Raw genomic sequence first — 16,999 nt, 5'->3', positions numbered from 1 at the left:
CCACTCGCTGGGTAAAGAACCTACCCCTGACATCTCCCCTATACCTTCCACCCTTCACCTTAAATTTATGTCCCCTTGCAACACTCTGTTGTACCCGGGGAAAAAGTTTCTGATTGTCTACTCTATCTATTTCCCTGATCATTTTATACACCTCTATCAAGTCACCCCTCATCCTTCTCCGTTCCAATGAGAAAAGGCCTAGCACGCTCAACCTATCCTCGTACGACCTATTCTCCATTCCAGGCAACATCCTGGTAAATCTTCTCTGCACCCTCTCCAAAGCTTCCACATCTTTCCTAAAGTGAGGCGACCAGAACTGCACACAGTACTCCAAATGTGGCCTAACCAAGGTCCTGTACAGCTGCAACATTACTTCACGACTCTTGAATTCAATCCCTCTGCTAATGAACACTAATACACCATAGGCCTTCTTACAAGCTCTATCCACCTGAGTGGCAACTTTCAAAGATCTATGAACATAGACCCCAAGATCCCTCTGCTCCTCCACCTTACTAAGAACCCGACCGTTAACCCTGCATTCCGCATTCTTATTTGTCTTTCCAAAATGGACAACCTCACACTTGGCAGGGTTGAACTCCATCTGCCACTCCTCAGCCCAGCTCTGCATCATATCTAAGTCCCTTTGCAGCCGAAAACAGCCCTCCTCACTATCCATAACTCCACCAATCTTCGTATCATCTGAAAATTTACTGACCCACCCTTCGATTCCCTCTTCCAAGTCATTAATAAAAATTACAAACAGCAGAGGACCCAGAACTGATCCCTGCGGAACTCCACTTGTAACTGGGCTCCAGGCTGAATATTTACCATCTACCACCACTCTCTGACTTCGACCGGTTAGCCAGTTTTCTATCCAACTGGCCAAATTTCCCACTATTCCATGCCTCCTGACTTTCCGCATAAGCCTACCATGGTGAACCTTATCAAATGCCTTACTAAAATCCATGTATACTACATCCACTGCTCTACCCTCATCCACATGCTTGGTCACCTCCTCAAAGAATTCAATAAGACTTGTAAGGCAAGACCTACCCTTCACAAATCCATGCTGGCTGTCCCTAATCAAGCAGTGTCTTTCCAGATACTCATAAATCCTATCCCTCAGTACCCTTTCCATTACTTTGCCTACCACCGAAGTAAGACTAACTGGCCTGTAATTCCCAGGGTTATCCCTATTCCCTTTTTTGAACAGGGGCACAACATTCGCCACTCTCCAGTCCCCTGGTACCACCCCTGTTGACAATGAAGACGAAAAGATCATTGCCAACGACTCTGCAATTTCCTCTCTTGCTTCCCACATAATCCTAGGATATATCCTGTCAGGCCCGGGGGACTTGTCTATCCTCAAGTTATTCAAAATGTCCAACACATCTTCCTTCCTAACAAGTATCTCCTTTAGCTTACCAGTCCATTTCACACTCTCCTCTTCAACAATACGGTCCTTCTCATTTGTAAATACTGAAGAAAAGCACTCATTCAAGACCTCACTTATCTCTTCCGACTCAATACACAGTCTCCCACTACTGTCCTTGATCGGACCTACCCTCGTTCTCGTCATTCTCATGTTTCTCACATACGCATAAAATGCCTTGGGGTTATCCTTGATCCTACCCGCCAAAGATCTTTCATGCCCTCTCTTAGGTCTCCTAATCCCTTTCTTCAGCTCCCTCCTGGCTATCCTGTATCCCTCCACTGCTCTGTCTGAACCTTGTTTCCTCAACCTTATGTAAGCCTCCTTCTTCCTCTTTACAAGACATTCAACCTCCCTCGTCAACCAAGGTTCCCTCACACGACCATCTCTTTCCTGCCTGACAGGTACATACATATCAAGGACACGTCGTATCTGTTCCTTGAAAAAGTTCCACATTTCCACGACATCATTCCCTGACAGCCTATGCTCCCAACTTATGCTCCTCAGATCCTGTCTTACAGCATCGTATTTACCCTTCCTCCAATTGTAAAACCTACCCTGTTGCACGCACCCATCTCTCTCCATAACCAAGGTGAAAGTCACAGAATTGTGGTCACCATCACCAAAATGTTCACCCACTAACAAGCCCATCACTTGTCCCGGTTCGTTACCAAGTACCAAATCCAATATGGCCTCCCCTCTGGTCGGGCAATCTACATACTGAGTTAGAAAAGCTTCCTGTACACATTGCACAAATACCGCCCCATCCAATCTACTTGATCTAAAGAGCTTCCAATCAATGTTTGGGAAGTTGAAATCACCCATGACTACTACCCTGTGGCTTCTGCACCTTTCCAAAATCTGTTTCCCAATCTGTTTCTCCACATCTCTGCTGCTATTGGGGGGCCTATAGTAAACACCCAACAAGGTGACTGCTCCTTTCCTATTTCTGACTTCAGCCCATACTACCTCCAAAGGCAGATCCCCCTCGAACTGCCTTTCTGCAGCCGTTATACCATTTCTAATTAGCAACGCCACCCCCCCCCCTCCTTTTTTACCACCCTCCCTAATCCTACTGAAACATCTGTAACCAGGAACCTCCAACAATCATTCCTGTCCCTCTTCTATCCACGTTTCCGTGATGGCCACAACATCGTAGTCCCAGGTACCGATCCACGCCTTAAGTTCACCCACCTTATTTCTGATACTCCTTGCATTGAAGTATACAGACTTGAGCCCATCTCTGTGTCCGCAAGTACTCCCTGTCAGTGCTACCTTCTCCATAGCCTCCCTACATTCTTGGACATCCTGACAAACAGCTAACCTACTTGCTGGACTACAAGTCCGGATCCCATCCCCCTGCCAAATTAGTTTAAACCCCCCGAAGATAGCTAGCAAACCTACCTCCCAGGATATTGGTGCCCTTCTGGTTCAGGTGCAACCTGTCCTGCTTGTACAGGTCCTACCTTCCCCAGAATGCAGTCCAATTGTCCAAATACCTGAAGCCCTCCCTCCTACACCATCCTTGCAGCCACGTATTCAACTGCACTCTCTCCCTATTCCTTGCCTCACTGTCACGTGGCACCGGCAACAACCCAGAGATGACGACTCTGTCTGTCCTAGCTTTTAGCTTCCAGCCTAACTCCCTGAGCTCCTGAATGACCTCCCCACCCCTCTTCCTACCTATATCGTTGGTGCCATAAGGCTGCACACCCTCCCCCTTAAGGATTCTGAAGACACGGTCCGAGATGTCTCGGACCCTGGCACCCGGGAGGCAACAAACCATCTGACAGTCTCGCCCATGTCCACAGAATCGCCTGTCCGTCCCTCTAACTAAAGAGTCTCCTATAACTAGCGCTCTCCTCCTCTCCCCCTTTCCTTCTGAGCTTCAGAGCCGGACCTCATGCCAGAGACCCGGTCACTGCAGCTTACCCCTACTAGGCCGTCCATCCCAACAGTATCCAAAGCGGTATACTTATTGTTGAGGGGAATGACCACAGGGGATCCCTGCACTGCCTGCTTCCTCCCCTTCCCACCTCTAACTGTTACCCAGCTACCTCTGTTCTCTGGCGTAACTATGTCCCTGTAGCTTCTATCTATCACCCTCTCAGCCTCTCGAATAATCCTCAGTTCATCCAACTCCAGTTCCAATTCCCTAACTCGTTCTGTGAGAAGCAGGATCTGACTGCATTTCCTGCAGATGAAGTCGGCAGGAGTATTGGTGGTCACCCGTACCTCAAACATCCTGCAGGAGGAACATTCCACTGCCTGCGCTGCCATTACTCTACACTTCGTCTCCAAAGCAAGAACACTGAGTAGCTTACCTGGGACTTTAAAGTTAGGTTAGAGGAGGAGGATGGGAGGGAGGCCCTACTATGTAGGGCCTGGGGTCTAGAACTCACCCACTCAAATATCAATCACTTACCTTCCCGACTAGCTCTGCGCTCCAACTTCACTTCCGTCCAGCTCGCGCCGCTCTCTGCTGTGAAAAGACCGTTGGCGTCGAGGTAAGTTCTTAAATATCAATCACTTACCTTCCCGACTAGCTCTGCGCTCCAACTGCGCTCCAACTTCACTTCCGCCCAGCTCGCGCCGCTCTCTGCTGTGAAAAGACCGTTGGCGTCGAGGTAAGTTCTTAAATATCAATCACTTACCTTCCCGGGGGTCTATAATACAATCCTAATAAGGTGACCATCCTTTTCTTATTTCTCAGTTCCACCCAAATAACTTCCCTGGATGTATTTCCAGGAATATCCTCCCTCAGCACAGCTTTAATGCTATTGCTTATCAAAAACACCACTCCCCTTCCTCTCTTACCTCCCTTTCTATCCTTCCTGTAGCATTTGTATCCTGGAACATTAAGCTGCTAGTCCTGTCCATCCCTGAGCCATGTTTCTGTAATTGCTATAATATCCCAGTCCAATGTTCCAAACCATGCCCTGAGTTCATCTGCCATCCCTGTTAGGGCCCTTGCATTGGAATAAATGCAGGTTAATTTATTAGTCCTACCTTGTCCCTGCCTGCCCTGACTGTTTGATTCACTTCTGTTCTCAGCTGTACCCATCTCAGATAGATCTCTTTCCTCACTATCTCCCTGGGTCCCGCCCCCCCACCTTACTAGTTTAAATCCTCCCGAGTGGCTCTAGCAAATTTCCCTGCCAGTATATTAATCCTCTTCCAATTTAGGTGTAATCCGTCCTTCTTGTACAGATTACTTCTACCCCAAAAGAGATTCCAATGATCCAAAAATGTGAATCCTTCTCCCATACACCAGCTCCTCAGTCATGCATTCATCTGCTCTATCCTCCTATTCCTGCCCTCACTAGCTCGTAGTCACTGGAAATAATCCAGATATTACTACTCTCGGGGGGGGGCTCCCTTTTTAAGTTGCTGCCTAACTCTGTAATCTGCCTTCAGAATCTCAACCTTTTCCCTTCATATGTCGTTGGTTCCAATGTAGACAATGACTCTTGCTGGCCCCTCTTCCCCTTGAGAACATTCTGCACCCTCTCTGAGACATCCTTGATCCTGGCACCAGGGAAGCAACATAACGTTCTGATTTTTCGCTGCTGGCCACAGAAATGTCTGTCTGTACCTCGGACAAGAGAGTCCCCTAACATAGTTGATCTCTTGGAACCTGACATACCCTTCATTGCATTAGAGCCAGTCTCAATACCAGAAACTTGGCTGTTCGTGCTACATTCCCCTGTGAATCCATCACCCCCTTCATTTTCCAAAACAGCATATCTGTTTGAAATGAGGATAGCCACAGAAGACTCCTGCACTAACCTTTCTTACCTTTCCTGGCATTAACCCATCTATGTGATTGTATCTGAGACTTTCCCCCCTTCCTATAACTGCTATCCATCGCATACCTTTGTGTTGCAAATTCCTCATTGCCTCTAACTGCCTCTCCAACTGATCCATTCCACCTGATAGGATTTGCAACCAGCAGCATTTATTGCAGAAACAATCCACAGTAATCTGTAAACTCTCCTTAAACTCCCACATCTGACAAGAAGCGTATATCACTCTACTAAAGGCCATTTTTGCTCCTTCACAATCTACAGATCCAGAAAATAACACTGTCTTATTCTTCTACAAAACACTGCTCCAGATTAAATTAATAGTTATGGCTTATATTTGAAGTTTAATCAAGAGACATATCTCAAAAAACATATAATCAAGAAAGAACCCACTGTACTCACTACTGCAGGCTTTCTGTAGGCCACAATTTAAACTATTCACTTATCTGTTTCTGTGCTGTGACTTCGCCCAAACAGTTCCTCCAAGATCAGTTGTGAATTTCACTGTTTGTTAATTTTCCCAGACGCATTCCGATGTCCAGCGATACATGAATTCAAACAACAAAGGCAGTAACTGTGCAGTTTCACCACAGTGTCAGTTTCTTTCTGTCTCTCTCTCTCCTGCACTGACCTCACCATGTGCTTCCTTTGTCTGTACCTCTCCCTTTTTAAAACTGCTGTTGTTTTGATTTTTTTTCTCCAAAGTTCCAAAACAATGCAACAGCATATGAAATAGTATTTGCTGCTCCTGGAATTCGAGGAAATCACCTCCAACACCTAAAATACCTCAATAAAAGGAGCAGCTGTTACAGCCAGAAGGTGCAAAACTTGACCTACTCTTGGGAAATAAGGCAGGGCAGGTGACTGAGGTGTCAGTGGGGGAGCACTTTGGGGCCAGCGACCATAATTCTATTAGTTTTAAAATAGCGATGGAAAAGGACAGACCAGATCTAAAAGTTGAAGTTCTAAATTGGAGAAAGGCCAATTTTGATGGTATTAGGCAAGAACTTTCAAAAGCTGATTGGGGGCAGATGTTTGCAGGTAAAGGACAGCTGGAAAATGGGAATCCTTCAGAAATGAGATAACAAGAATCCAGAGAAAGCATATTCCTGTTAGGGGGAAAGGAAAGGTTGGTAGGTATAGGGAATGCTGGATGACTAAAGAAATTGAAGAATTGGTTAAGAAAAAGAAGGAAGCATATGTCAGGTATACACAGGACAGATCGAGTGAATTCTTAGAAGAGTATAAAGGAAGTAGGAGTACACTGAAGAAGGAAATCAGGAACGCAAAAAGGGGACATGAGATAGTTTTGGCAAATAGAATTAAGGAGAACCCAAAGGGTTTCTACAAATACATTAAGGACAAAATGGTAACTAGGGAGAGAATAGGGTCCCTCAAAGATCAGCAAGGCGGCATTTGTGTGGAGCCGCAGGAGATGGGGCAGATACTAAATGAGTATTTTGCACCTGTATTTACTGTGGAAAAGGACATGAAAGATATAGAATTAAGGAAATAGATGGTGACACCTTGAAAAATGTTCACATTACAGAGGAGGAAGTACTGGATGTCTTGAAATGCATAAAGGTGGATAAATTCCCAAGACCTGATCAGGTATACACTCAAATTCTGTGGGAAGCTAGAGAAGTGATTGCTGGGCCTCTTGCTGAGATATTTATATATCGAAGTCACAGGTGAGGTACCGGAAGACTGGAGGTTGGCTAACATGGTGCCACTATTTAAGAAAGGTGGTGAGGACAAGCCAGGGAACTATAGACCAGTGAGCCTGATGTTGGTGGTGGGCAAGTTGTTGGAGGGAATCCTGAGAGACAGGATGTACATGTATTTGGAAAGACAAGGACTGATTAGGGATAGTCAACTTGGTTTTGTGCGTGGGAAAACATGTCTCACAAACTTGATTGAGTTTTTTTAAGAAGTAACAAAGAGGGTTGATGAGGTCATCGCGGTAGATGTGATCTATATGGACTTCAGTAAGGCGTTTGACAAGGTTCCCCATGGGAGACTGGTTAGCAAGGTTAGATCTCACGGAATACAGGGAGAACTAGCCATTTGGATACAGAACTGGCTCAAAGGTAGAAGACAGAGGATGGTGATGGAGGGATGTTTCTCATTCTGGAGGCCTGTGACCAGTGGAGTGTCACAAGGATCGGTGCTGGGTCCACTAGTGAGCATAAGAGGTAGAGTTAGTAAGTTTGCAGATGACACCAAAACTGGAGGTGTAGTGGACAGCAAAGAAGGTTACCTAAGATTACAACAGGATCTTGATCAGATGGGCCAATGTACTGAGAAGTGGCAGATGGAGTTTAATTCAGTTAACTGAGAGGTGCTGCATTTTGGGAAAACCAGTCTTAGCAAGGCTAATACACTTAATGGTAAGGTCCTAGGGAGTGTTGCTGAACAAAGAAACCTTGGAGTGCAGGTTCATAGCTTCTTGAAAGTGGAGGCACAGATAGATTGGATAGTGAAGAAGGCACTTGGTATGCTTTCCTTTATTGGTCAGAGTATTGAGTACAGGAGTTGGGAGGTCATGTTGCGGCTGTACAGGACATTGTGTCGCTGTTGGAATATTGCGTGCAATTCTGGTCTCCTTCCTATCGGAAAGATGTTGTGAAACTTGAAAGGGTTCAGAAAAGATTTATAAGGATGTTGCCACGGCTGGAGGATTTGAGCTATGGGGAGAGGATGAATAGGCTGGGGCTGGTTTCCCTGAAGCGTCGGAGGCTGAGGGGTGACCTTATAGAGATTTACAAAATAATGAGGGGCATGGATAGGATAAATAGACAAAGTCTTTTCCCTCAGGTATGGGAGTCCAGAACTAGAGGGCATTGGTTTATGGTGAGAGGGGAAAGATATTAAAGAGGGGAAACTTTTTCACACAGAGGGTGGTACGTGTATGGAATGAGCTGCCAGAGAAAGTAGTGGAGGCAAGTACAATTGCAACATTTAAAAGACATCTGGATGGGTATATGAATAGGAAGCATTTGGAGGGATATGGGCTGGCTGCTGGCAGGTGGGACTAGATTAGGTTGGGATATCTGGTAGGCATGGACAGGTTGGACCGAAGGGTTTGTTTCCATGCTGTACATCTCTATGACTGTATGATTCTAAATGGGACTATTTGAGTTATGAAATCTGGTCAGCACAGTCAAGTTGGTCAAAGGATCTCTTTCCATGCTGTATGATTCTATGATCCCTCTGGGGGATTTCAACAGAAATATTATAATTTAAAACTTGAGGTAAGACATCAATGTAGATCAGGAGAAAGTGAGGACTGCAGATGCTGGAGATCAGAGCTGAAAATGTGTTGCTGGAAAAGCGCAGTAGGTCAGGCAGCATCCAAGGAGCAGAAGAATCGACGTTTCGGGCATGAGCCCTTCTTCAGGATTCCTGAAGAAGGGCTCATGCCCGAAATGTCGATTCTCCTGCTCCTTGCATGCTGCCTGACCTGCTGTGCTTTTCCAGCCACACATTTTCAGTTCTGATCTCCAGCATCTGCAATCCTCACTTTCTCCTAGAAGATTTTAACCTACTGCGAATCCTCTTACAAGAATGCCTTCCTTGAAGAAGCTCTCTTCCTCCTTCTACAAGGATTTCAGTGAGTCCGTCTCTCACTGCACACCTCAGGTCATCTCCTCTGCCCAGAAGCTCTTCTGCCACATTCTCAAACAGACTCGCTACGCAGTCACATCTCCTTCCTCAGCACCTGCCTACGGAACCGACTGACCCCACACGGACTCCGGACTACGTTCAGACCAACAAAATTTGGACCCAACCAGGACAACCAGGACCTGCAACAAATCTGAAGCCTACAGCAACAGATCTCCCTCCGGATCCTCCGCTCCACGCTTGCAGCCATGCGCCGCTACCTGCATTCCCTGTAATTAGACCTACCCCAGCTCAGGACAACACTCTCACAGACCTGTGAAGGACCTCTACTGTTCTTCATCCACAGAAGAATCCATACACTAAACAAACAGTTCTTCCTAGCCATATCGGAAATTAAAGACAGTAAGTACCAAAAACTTTCATGTACTTACCCCCACACTCTGGGTTCCTCAACTGTTCCAGAATGTTCCATCGGCCTCCGAAATCACTCTTGCGCCATTAACCTCGCGGCCGCTGCAGTGCCCGCGGCAGCAACCGCCGCCGTGAACCATGACATCATTTCCGCCACCACCGACCATGCAGCCTCCACGATCACCGCCCAGACAACCGCCTCCACGATCGCCAGGAAGACCATCGCTGACAGATTCGCGGCCTCCGCGGGCTCCACGGCTATCGGGAACAACACCATTTCTGCCGTCGCCACAGCCACTTCTGCCCACGGGGTTGCCGTCGCCGCAGCCACTTCCGCCCCCAGTGACATCACTCACCTGTACAACGACGACGCCGCATGCGTCTCCACCCCATGCCGATCTCCGTCACCACGTCTAACTCCGCCCCCACGCCGATCTCCGTCCGCACGCCTAACCCCGCCCCCACGCCAATCTCCGTCCACATGCCTAACCCCGTGCCCAAGCCAATCTCCGTCCCCACGCCAAACCCCACCCCCGCCCCAATTCCCACCCCCACGCCTAAGCCCGCCCCCACTCCCAGCTCCAGCCCCACACCAGGTCCTAGCTCCCAGCCCTGCCGTATTTTCACCATCCCTCCAGACCTCCCCCTCTCTGAGGATGAAAGATCAGTCCTCAGCAGAGGCCTCACCTTCATTCCCCTACGCTCTCGGATTAATGAGTTCAACATTAATGACATTGTTCGTGACATTGAACAATTCTTCCGCCGCCTTCGCCTCCGCGCCTACTTCTTCAACCAGGATTCTCGCCCACCCTCTGACGACCCCTTCTCCTGCCTCCAATACGCCCCATCCCCTGGACACCTCGTGCTAGCCTCTTACCTGCCATCGATCTCTTCATAGCCAACTGCCGCCGTGACATTAACCGCCGCAACCTCACCACCCCTCTCACTCACTCCAAACTCTCACCCTCGGAAAGTGCAGCCCTCCACTCTCTCCGCTCCAACCCCAACATCACTATCAAACCGGCAGACAAAGGAGGCGCAGTAGTAGTTTGGCGCACCGATCTTTACATTGCTGAGGCTAAACGCCATCTCGCGGACACCTCCTCCTACTGTCCCCTTGACCATGACCCCACCTCCCACCACCAAACCATCATCTCACAGACCATCCATAACCTCATCACCTCGGGGGATCTCCCATTCACCGCTCCAACCTCATAGTCCCACAACCCCGCACCGCCCGTTTCTACCTCCTGCCCAAAATCCACAAACCTGACTGCCCTGGCCGACCCATTGTCTCAGCCTGCTCCTGCCCCACCGAACCCATCTCTGCATACCTCGACATGGTCCTGTCCCCCTTAGTCCAAGAACTCCCCACCTATGTTCGGGACACCACCCATGCCCTCCACCTCCTCCATGATTTTCGCTTCCCCGGCCCAAAACGCCTTATCTTCACCGTGGACATCCAGTCCCTGTACACCTCCATCCCCCATCACGAAGGACTCAAAGCCCTCCGCTTCTTCCTTTCCCGCCGTACCAACCAGTACCCTTCTACTGACACCCTCGTCTGACTGACTGAACTGGTCCTCACTCTGAACAACTTCTCTTTCCAATCCTCCCACTTCCTCCAAACCAAAGGAGTAGCCATTGGCACCCACATGGGCCCCAGCTATGCCTGCCCCTTCGTAGGATATGTGGAACAATCCATCTTCCGCAGCTACACTGGCACCATCCCCACCTTTTCCTCTGTTACATCAATAACTGTATTGGTGCTGCCTCATGCTCCCACGAGGAGGTTGAACAGTTCATCCACTTTACCAACACCTTCTACCCCAACCTCAAATTTACCTGGACCATCATAGACTCCTCCCTCCCCTTCCCAGACCTCTCCATTTCTATCTCAGGCGACCGAATCAACACGGACATTTACTATAAACCGACCGACTCCCACAGCTACCTAGACTACACCTCCTCCCACCCTGCCCCCTGTAAAAACGCCATCCCATATTCCCAATTCCTTCATCTCTGCCGCATATGCTCCCAGGAGGACCAATTCCAATACCGAACAACCCAGATGGCCTCCTTCTTCAAAGACCACAATTTCCCCCCAGACGTGGTCGACGATACTCTCCACCGCATCTCCTCCACTTCCTGCTCCTCCGCCTTTGAGCCCCGCCCCTCCAATCGCCACCAGGACAGAACCCCACTAGTCCTCACCCACCAACCTCCATATACATCGTATCATCCGTCGTCATTTCCGCCACCTCCAAACGGACCCCACCACCAGGGATATATTTCCCTCCCCTTCCCTATCAGCGTTCCGAAAAGACCATTCCCTCCGTGACTCCCTCGTCAGGTCCACACCCCCACCAACCCAACCTCCACTCCCGGCACCTTCCCCTGCAACCGCAAGAAACGCAAAACTTGCACCTACACCTCCCCCCTTACTTTCCTCCAAGGCCCCAAGGGATCCTTCCATATCCACCACAAATTCACTTGCACCTCCACACATATCTGCATCCGCTGCACCCGATGTGGCCTCCTCTATATTGGGGAGACAGGCCGCCTACTTGCAGAACGTTTCAGAGAACACTTCTGGGACACCCGGACCAACCAACCCAACCATCCCGTGGCTCAACACTTCAACTCCCCCTCCCACTCCACCAAGGACATGCAGGTCCTTGGACTCCTCCATCGCCAGACCATAGCAACACGACGGCTGGAGGAAGAGCGCCTCATCTTCCGCCGAGGAACCCTCCAACCACAAGGGATGAACTCAGATTTCTCCAGTTTCCTCATTTCCCCTCCCCCCACCTTGTCTCAGTCCCAACCCTCGAACTCAGCACCACCTTCCTAACCTGCAAACTTCTTCCTGACCTCTCCGCCCCCACCCACACTCCGGCCTATCACCCTCACCTTATCACCCTCACCTTAACCTTCTTCCACCTATCGCATTCCCAACGCCCCTCCCCCAAGTCCCTCCTCCCTACCTTTTATCTTAGCCTGCTTGGCACACTTTCCTCTTTCCTGAAGAAGGGCTCATGCCCGAAATGTCAATTCTCCTGCTCCTTGGATGCTGCCTGACCTGCTGCGGATGATTTGGTTTATGCGAAATAAACCAAATCATCCGCCGACATTTCCGCCACCTCCAAATAGACCCCACCACCAGGGATATATTTCCCTCCCCACCCCTTTCCGCCTTCCGCAAAGACCGTTTCCTCCGTGACTACCTGGTCAGGTCCACGCCCCCCTACAACCCACCCTCCCGTCCTGGCACTTTCCCCTGCCACCGCAGGAACTGTAAAACCTGCGCCCACACCTCCTCCCTTACCTCTATCCAAGGCCCTAAAGGAGCCTTCCACATCCATCAAAGTTTTACTTGCACATCCACTAATATCATTTATTGTATCCATTGCTCCCGATGCGGTCTCCTCTACATTGGGGAGACTGGGCGCCTTCTTGCAGAGCGCTTTAGGGAACATCTCTGGGACACCCGCACCAATCAACCACACCGCCCCGTGGCCCAACATTTCAACTCCCCCTCCCACTCTGCTGAGGACATGGAGGTCCTGGGCCTCCTTCACCGCTGCTCCCTCACCACCAGACGCCTGGAGGAAGAACGCCTCATCTTCCGCCTCGGAACACTTCAACCCCAGGGCATCAATGTGGACTTCAACAGTTTCCTCATTTCCCCTTTCCCCACCTCACCCTAGTTCCAATCTTCCAGCTCAGCACTGTCCCCATGACTTGTCCGGACTTGTCCTACCTGCCTATCTCCTTTTCCAACTATCCACTCCACCCTCTCCTCCCTTAACTATCACCTTCATCCCCTCCTCCACTCACCCATTGTACTCTATGCTACTTTCTCCCCATCCCCACCCCCACCCTCCTCTAGCTTATCTCTCCACGCTTCAGGCTCACTGCCTTTATTCCTGATGAAGGGCTTTTGCCCGAAACTTCGATTTCGAAGCTCCTTGGATGCTGCCTGAACTGCTGTGCTCTTCCAGCACCACTAATCCAGAATCTGGTTTCCAGCATCTGCAGTCATTGTTTTTACCTCAGGGATAAACAGACTGTCTACCTCTTCCTTCTGATAGCTTCAAGTCTCAAGTGAAATGAGTCCACAAAGGCTACAACTTCTAGCCAAGAGTGTAGAAACTGCTTAGAACATCTTGCATTCTAGCACTAACCCAAGAAACCTGTTAAAAGAAGATAATCGTAATGGTTCAGATCCATTGCCAATAGGGATGGTAGATTCTGCAACATTCACTGAGGCTTGCTCAGCCACTCATCTAAATCCCATCGAATTAATCTTTAAATATATTGATCTAAATCCAATTGCATCATTAGTTGCAGACTGCAATTTTATCTCCAGCCTGAAGGGTTTATGGTTCAGAAGTAGTATCTCTATCTCTAGTCCAGAAGTTCAAATCCCACCTGCCCTGAAGGTCTGAGCAGGTTGATTAACCTGAGCAGGCAGACTAACCTGAGCAGGCAGACATAACATGCTGAGCAGGTTGATTAAAATAACTTTGACTCTGGCTTGAATAGAAGCATCAAGTGAACCAATACTATGTAAATCAGGCCTTAAAATTAAATTATCCTGTGCTCATTTTCTGCCTAACAGTGAGTGCATTTCTAACTTACCTCTCGCCTCCTTCAGTGTGTGAAATGTGCTTATCTGAATTGAAGTGGAAAACAGATACATGGCTGAAAGTACATGTCATCTGAGCCACTGTAATGCTGCAATGTCCAGAACTGACAAAAACTACTTAGATCCACCCAGACAATCCCACAGATTATACCTGCGGTGTGAATGTGTTTTTAACTCTCAGACAGAAAGTAACACATTCTTTAATGTGTACACAATGTGTAAAAAAGCTGTTGAAATAATTACTGTTCTACTAATTTACCATTGTTCACGTTATTTCAAGTTCTTACCTGGTTATAATTTGAAATACAATGGTGATGGCTAACCCAAGAATTGAAAACCCACATCCAACATATGTCACAATATTTAATGGTTCAGTGTAGTTGTAATTCCGTCTGAAGCTCTATCATAAAACAAAGGATTGATAATAGTTGGGTTTTGCAAATTATATTGTTTTCAAACAAATGATTGTCCATCTGAAACTTTAAAAAGTACATTTTGCATCACTTTTCTTTAAGACTAGCTAATCCAGGGTATTGCTCACAATGAGTTTGAGCAAACTCTTACTGATATTTGGGAGTGGTGGAGGGTGTGCAGAGCAACTGAAAGGATTGGAAAAGAACTTTGTAAGGGATGTGGACAGAGGGGAAAAGGTCACTCTTTCTTGAGAATTTCCAAATTTTCAATAATTTACACTCACTACCAATGATTTGCCCCAATTGAACCAACTTTGAATATCAGTCCAGAGCAACAAATGAGCCTAGGATCAAGGACTTCTGTAACTGGAGATAATTTGGAGCATTTGTGTACAACAGTTCATGAGGGTAGAAGATGCCTTTAAAACAATGAACATAATATTTAAAGAGAAAGGGTAGGGGTGGTGTGGGATGATGTTTCAGCATATGTGAGAAGCTGATTCCCTGAGAAGTGAGATTGGTTCTGGATCCTGACATCAGCCTGTCCTCTTCCAGGCTTCAATCAGGCAGGTTTGAAGGCCAACTGGAAATGCCCTGGAACTACTGGTGAGTCAATTAAATGTTCAATATTAAAGGTCATTAAGCTGTTCAAAGTTTGGGAGAAGATTTGTAGCTCGGGTGCTCGTTGTTGTGGTTCTGTTCACCGAGCTGGGAATTTGTGTTGCAGACGTTTCGTCCCCTGTCTAGGTGACATCCTCAGTGCTTGGGAGCCTCCTGTGAAGCGCTTCTGTGATCTTTCCTCCGGCATTTGTAGTGGTTTGAATCTGCCGCTTCCGGTTGTCAGTTCCAGCTGTCCGCTGCATTGGCCGGTATATTGTGTCCATGTCGATGTGCTTATTGATTGAATCTGTGGATGAGTGCCATGCCTCTAGGAATTCCCTGGCTGCTCTCTGTTTGGCTTGTCCTATAATAGTAGTGTTGTCCCAGTCGAACTCATGTTGCTTGTCATCTGAGTGTGTGGCTACTAAGGATAGCTGGTCATGTCGTTTCGTGGCTAGTTGGTGTTCATGGATGTGGACCGTCTTCCTGTTTGTCCTATGTAGTGTTTTGTGCAGTCCTTGCATGGGATTTTGTACACTACATTGGTTTTGCTCTTGCTGGGTATCGGGTCCTTCGTCCTGGTGAGTTGTTGTCTGAGAGTGGCTGTTGGTTTGTGTGCTGTTATGAGTCCTAGTGATCGCAGTAGTCTGGCTGTCAGTTCAGAAACCAGCTATCCTTAGTAGCCACACACTCAGATGACAAGCAACATGAGTTCAACTGGGACAACACTACTATTATAGGACAAGCCAAACAGAGAACAGCCAGGGAATTCCTAGAGGCATGGCACTCATCCACAGATTCAATCAATAAGCACATCGACCTGGACCCAATATACCGGCCACTGCAGCGGACAGCTGGAACTGACAACCGGAAGCGGCAGATTCAAACCACTACAAATGCCAGAGGAAAGATCACAGAAGCGCTTCACAGGCGGTTCCCAAGCACTGAGGATGTCACCTAGACAGGGGACGAAACGTCTGCAACACAAATTCCCAGCTCAGCGAACAGAACCACAACGTCATTAGGCTGTGTTTTAACCAGGGATTCTGTCTGCAACAGTATCTTCTCTCAGCTGCCAGGAACTCAACAGGCTCAGCCAGGTGAATGCATAATGGAAAATGATTCTTCAGTGATACTGACGGGTTAGGGAACCTTTGATTAATGAACCTGAACAATAGCAACCAATATATTTTCCAAGATACCATATTTTACTGATGTACAACAGAAATTTGCCAATTAACAATGCATCAGTCTAAGAGTCCACAGTCACATGAAGACATACGCAGAAATATTTGTAACTTATAGGAACTAGAAGACATATAAGACAGCTGATTTCAACATTTCTTCTGACAGTGTGTTTTTGACAATTCAATGTCAATTTGGATGTTGTTTCATCTTCCTGCATTTTACTCACTTGCAGCTGCACTTTCCGTTCTTCACTGTGCCATTGGAGCAACTTATGAAGCCCTACCTTGCATTTATGATATAAAGCAAAAGTAAAAGCAGCCCACAATCCAATACCATCTACCTTTTCCTCAGCCTCATGCTGAAGTTCCGCAGGGAAGAAGGATTAGACTCAGACATTGAGCTGTGAAGAATGAGAACCCCAATCCAGCATCTATAAGCAGAGGATCAGCTCCCTCAACCAAGCACTTATGGAGTGTCTTATGGAGCTCACAATCACATTTCTGACATCTGCAGCCCCCTGCGACCTTCCCACTTAATGGGCAGGCGGCATGTATTGTTTTTGACCATCAAGATACTAGTGCATAGCAGGCTACCCCTCCATCTCCAGCGCCCTGCTTGTCTTCACTCTTGTGTGTATTCCGTTGCATCATTATTCGCTAAATTTAACTTCAACCTTCCGGGTCTCAATATTTCTTTGCAGCTGTGTGCTCTCTACTGCAAAGAAATAATGTAGAATGTTATGAGTATTGGCATCAGCTTGGTTACAGGAGGACAACATCTGCACTGGCTGATTGAAGGATGAGTACAAGAGGGGAGTATGATGGATGAGGAGAGATGATGCCTTTCAGACAAGGATATAACGAGTGTCTCCAGA

The 16,999-nt window shown here is 47.8% G+C and overlaps 1 protein-coding gene across 4 annotated transcripts in view; it reads right to left on the bottom strand.

The window, feature by feature from the left end:
- LOC122555288 (adhesion G protein-coupled receptor G7) overlaps window positions 1-16,999 on the bottom strand; it is a 74,728-nt gene that overhangs the window by 22,939 nt on the left and 34,790 nt on the right. For all 4 annotated transcript variants that reach the window (XM_043701132.2, XM_043701131.2, XM_087992631.1 and 1 more), the window contains one exon: window positions 14,212-14,324. In XM_043701132.2, the coding sequence (XP_043557067.1) occupies window positions 14,212-14,324 (113 nt within the window). The remainder of the gene's footprint in view (window positions 1-14,211; window positions 14,325-16,999) is intronic.

This window comes from Chiloscyllium plagiosum, unplaced genomic scaffold (assembly GCF_037043375.1).
Source record: "Chiloscyllium plagiosum isolate Xiang-an unplaced genomic scaffold, Cpla_swu_hap1 HiC_scaffold_12, whole genome shotgun sequence".
In the NCBI taxonomy this organism is placed as follows: domain Eukaryota; kingdom Metazoa; phylum Chordata; class Chondrichthyes; order Orectolobiformes; family Hemiscylliidae; genus Chiloscyllium; species Chiloscyllium plagiosum.
Note: the sequence above shows the minus strand (reverse complement) of the source record. Positions and strands in the feature narration are given on the sequence as shown.